This window comes from Otolemur garnettii, unplaced genomic scaffold, assembly GCF_000181295.1.
Source record: "Otolemur garnettii isolate 467f Iridium unplaced genomic scaffold, OtoGar3 scaffold00138, whole genome shotgun sequence".
Taxonomy (NCBI): Eukaryota; Metazoa; Chordata; class Mammalia; order Primates; family Galagidae; genus Otolemur; species Otolemur garnettii.
The window spans coordinates 4,464,622-4,467,587 of record NW_003852533.1 but is presented as its reverse complement, the minus strand read 5'-3'; the positions used below and the strand labels follow the sequence as shown (position 1 = coordinate 4,467,587).

Sequence of the window (2,966 nt, the reverse complement as noted above, 5' to 3'; positions counted from 1 at the left end):
GAGTAAGGACGGCAGTGGAGCGTGGTGTCAAGTCAGCCGGACACTGTCCTGGTCATGGGGAGCATGGAGAAGCCAGGAGTGAGAGATACACAATGGATTCTGTCAGTCCCCTCCAACAAGCCTAAAAAGGCAGTGAAGGAGGCGGCTGGGAGGGGCAGGCTGGCGGCAACACCGGCCAAGAGGCGGTTTGAGGTCCTTCCACAGCCGCTTCCTAGAAGCCTGGAGGGCCCAATTTGTACTGTGTCCTTCTGTCAAACACTTTATGACAAATCTTGTCGGGGGCGGGGGAAGGTCCGAGTCTGGTGTTTTATTGCCAGAATTCCTCATGGGGAAGGATGAGAGGCCAGGAAGGGGAATTGAAGGATGGGAAGGAGGCTGTTCCCTCTGTGTCCCTGAGTCCCGTCCTAACTCCAGCGCCTGCCTCCAGGGGACTCTGAGCATGTTGAGCATGTGATCAGCACATTGGACGGGGGTCTGGAGGCCTCAGGGTCCTGTCTTGAGTCAAACTAACTGAGCAGCTGAGGGGTTCGGCTCACCTGTCCACAATCCTCCCAACCAGATCTTTTAAACTTCAGTGTGCCTGAAGTTCTCCCAGAGAACTTGATTAAAGTGCAGGCTTCTAAGCTCCATCTGAGACTCTGGTTTCACAGACCTGAGTGACTCTGCTCAGGTCAGTTCCCCGTGGTGGTGCCTGATTGTTGGAGGTGCTCTGACTCGTCCTGGGAGCCCCACAGCTGCCTGGGGGGACACGCTCTCTAGCAGTTTACAGGTCCCCAGCATTCTCCTCCTTCCGCCCCGAGGCTTCTCCTACAGACGCCTGGGAGCAGCTGCTCCTGGCACCTCCTTGCTGGCGGGTGCTGGGCTTCCTGGTGCCTCCTTGCTGGCGGGTGCTGGGCTTCCTGGTGCCTCCTTGCTGGCGGGTGCTGGCTTCCTGGCATTCTGTTAACGTGCTCTTTTCTGTTTTTAAACTGCAGAGTCCGTCATCCCAAGTAGTGGAACATTTCACGTGAAGCTCCCTAAGAAGCACAGCGTGGAACTCGGAATAACCATAAGTTGTAAGTAGAAGCTATTTCTTTTAAAATACAGAATTTGAAAACGACATTAGAGAATTGGGTCACTGAATGGTGCACAGGTGTGGCAAATGCTTCAAGCATATTTGCAAAGTTCCTACATCGTGATCCAAAAGTGGGGATCCAGTCACACCGTCTGCTTGCCAGCCCTGGGGTCAGGCAAGTTGCCCACACTGTCCTGGTCTTACTTCTTCATCTGTAAAATGGAAAAATGATATTACAAAACATAGGGTCTTAAGTATTAGATAAAACAACATGGATATACTTAGTATAGTGCCTGGCAATAAGTTAAGTACTAAATAAATACGTATCTTGTGCCTTTCATGAATAATTAGATGAGCAGATAAATTAATCCAGGTTCTCTACATTATAGTATATTGTGGATTAGGTTTTCGCAACAATCTACGTAACTAGCAAAAATCACATTTAGGTTTTTTTGTTATTTTTTTTTTTGAGACAGTTTTATTCTGTCACCCTGGGTATAGTGCTGTGGCATCGTAGCTCACAGCAACCTCAAACTCTTAGGCTCCAACGATCTTTCTGGCTTAGCCTCTCAAGTAGCTGGGACTACAGGTGCCCGCCACAATGCTCAGCTGATTTTGTTTTCCTATTTTTAGTAGAGATGTGGTCTTGCTCTTGCTCAGGCTGGTCTCCAACTCCTGACTCAAGGGATCCTCCTACCTCGGCCTCCCAGTGGGAAGGATTACAGGTGTGAGCCACCACGCCTGGCCCACATGTGCTTACTTTTAAGACTATCTTCCCATCTGTCAACATGTGTCTATAATCCTTTTCACAACACTGCAGCGTCTCCTGATTTAGTAAATTCCTGAATTCCTCCCCAGTGCAGGGTATCTGGGTAACAAACCCCCCCCCGAAAAAAAGAAAAAAACAGGGTCCATGAATGTGCTTAATTCCTGCCTTGCCTTAGACTCTGGTTCTATAACTGTTGTGGCTCCAGTGGAGCTTTGCATGATGGAAATTGAGGGAGTTTCTGTGCTTCTGATATCCGTAGACTAAGTCCATGCATAGATGCCTCAGGAAAAGGAAGCAGAAGGTTAACCCTTAAAGACCAAAGGGAACAAAGGCAGTGACAGTGCCCGAGAGGTGCCTCCTCCAGAGAAGAGTGATGTGGCGACGTGAATGTGTCCCCCGCACTGTCAGACAACATTCCTGAGGCAAAAATAAGGGAAAAGTTCTCAGTTGGGTAATAAGAAATGGGGCTGTCCAATTCACCTTAAATATCAATATAAATTTAATACTGAGAAGTGAAATTTTATTTATAGCCAATAAGCCACACAAATCTCCTGCACTACTAAGAAAATTGGGGCTGTGACTTGGACTCCAGAAAGAAGTCACACGAGTGGCAGAAAGCCTGTGTCCCTCGCTCCCCAGGGCGGCCCAGCAGGGTGTAGGAGGCACTGGCCTATTCCAGCTGCTGTTAAAGGACTCACAGCCTCTCAGTCCATTCTCTGTGGAGCAGGAGTGTGTCATTATTCTGTCAATAGTTACGGCTGCAGAAATTAAGGGACAGCACATTAGAACTTAAATCCCCAAAAACATGGGGCTTGAGGTATCTTCTGTAACCTCCATGTAACTGTGGGCTGTTCCCACTTATTCTGTTTATTGGAACCCACTCCTTCAGGATTGGCTGTGACAGGGTTGGCTCTGGTGCCGTGCAGCACCCAGCCTGCTTGCTGCAGGGACCTGCATTCTTCTCCCTTCTTTCTCTCCTGTGTCCACTATATCCTGAGCTGTGCTGGGATTTGGGATGCACATCTGTCCTCAGAGGCACCCCTGTCCTGTCCTGTCCTCAGAGGCACCCCTGTCCTGTCCTGTCCTCAGAGGCACTCCTGTCCTGTCCTGTCCTCAGAGGCACCCCTGTCCTGTCCTGTCCTG

General features: G+C 49.6%; 1 protein-coding gene across 2 annotated transcripts in view; it reads left to right on the top strand.

The window, feature by feature from the left end:
• GRIP1 (glutamate receptor interacting protein 1) overlaps positions 1-2,966 on the top strand; it is a 270,568-nt gene that overhangs the window by 218,349 nt on the left and 49,253 nt on the right. For both annotated transcript variants that reach the window (XM_012810579.1, XM_012810580.1), the window contains one exon: positions 975-1,055. In XM_012810579.1, coding sequence (XP_012666033.1) covers positions 975-1,055 — 81 coding nt within the window. The remainder of the gene's footprint in view (positions 1-974; positions 1,056-2,966) is intronic.